The sequence below is a fragment of the Geospiza fortis genome, unplaced genomic scaffold (genome assembly GCF_000277835.1).
Source record: "Geospiza fortis unplaced genomic scaffold, GeoFor_1.0 scaffold439, whole genome shotgun sequence".
Taxonomy (NCBI): Eukaryota; Metazoa; Chordata; class Aves; order Passeriformes; family Thraupidae; genus Geospiza; species Geospiza fortis.
Window position 1 is genome coordinate 212,463 of NW_005054618.1, and position 880 is coordinate 213,342.

Genomic DNA, 880 nt, shown 5'->3' on the forward strand with positions numbered 1-880 from the left:
TCCCCCCACCCCCAGCATTGGGTGAGAAAAAAAAAACAAGACACAAAACCGATGTTTTAACGAGAAGAAGCCACGTTGCTGTTAAATAAAACCTTCAGTAGTAGTTGAAAGAGTTAAGACAAAAAAAAAAAATTAAAAAAAAGGAAAAACTCTGAAAGCTTCGAGAGGAGCGCTGAGTGGTGTTGGGGTGTTGGTTTCCAGCCGATCCCCAAATTGCTGCTGCAGGGAGGGGACGGACCCCCCTGTTCCTCCTGTCTGCCAAAAGCACCAAAACAAGGCAAAAAAAGGGTCGAGGAACCCACCCAAACCCACCTTGGAGCTCCATGGGACTGGCAGCAAGAAGGCCCAAGCCTGTCCGCCCTGCTTGGGAAGACTGTGGTTGGGTTTGGGTTCATTTGGGGATCTTTGGATTTTTTGTTTTGTTTCGTTTTTCCCCCCGGGATCACTGTTGACTTTCTACGTGTGTGTATATAGCAATCACTTTTTAATTCCCTCCGGGATCGTTCACCACACGCAGCCGGAGCCCGGCGGGGGCTCAGAGGGGTCCCCCCCTTACACCCAGAGCCGCCCGCGCGGCTTTTATATGAAGTTGGGATTTTACTTGATTTTATTTTAATTATTTTTTTGTTGGTTTTTAGTTGCCTCCATCGTACCTGTTTGATACCGGTGTGGGCTTCAGGATCTGCATAAAAACTACCAAACAACCCTTGGCGGGTCCGTTCTTTCTCGCGTTCACCCCCGGTTTGAGGGGTCCGTGCGGCTCCTCCCCCTTCCCCCCCTGCGCCCTCCATGGTTCCGTCCTGCGTGCGGCGCTCCCGCACGGGCGGGCGAATCCAACGCGACTTCCGTGGGGGGGGGGTTGCGGAGGCCCGTCCCCGGT

The 880-nt window shown here is 52.8% G+C and overlaps 1 protein-coding gene across 1 annotated transcript in view; it reads left to right on the plus strand.

Annotated features, from left to right (window-relative positions):
* The first annotated feature begins 789 nt into the window (after positions 1 to 789).
* TARS2 (threonyl-tRNA synthetase 2, mitochondrial) overlaps positions 790 to 880 on the plus strand; it is a 4,963-nt gene continuing 4,872 nt past the window's right edge. Inside the window, 1 exon segment of the mRNA XM_031064705.1 lies at positions 790 to 878. Coding sequence (XP_030920565.1) covers positions 790 to 878 — 89 coding nt within the window.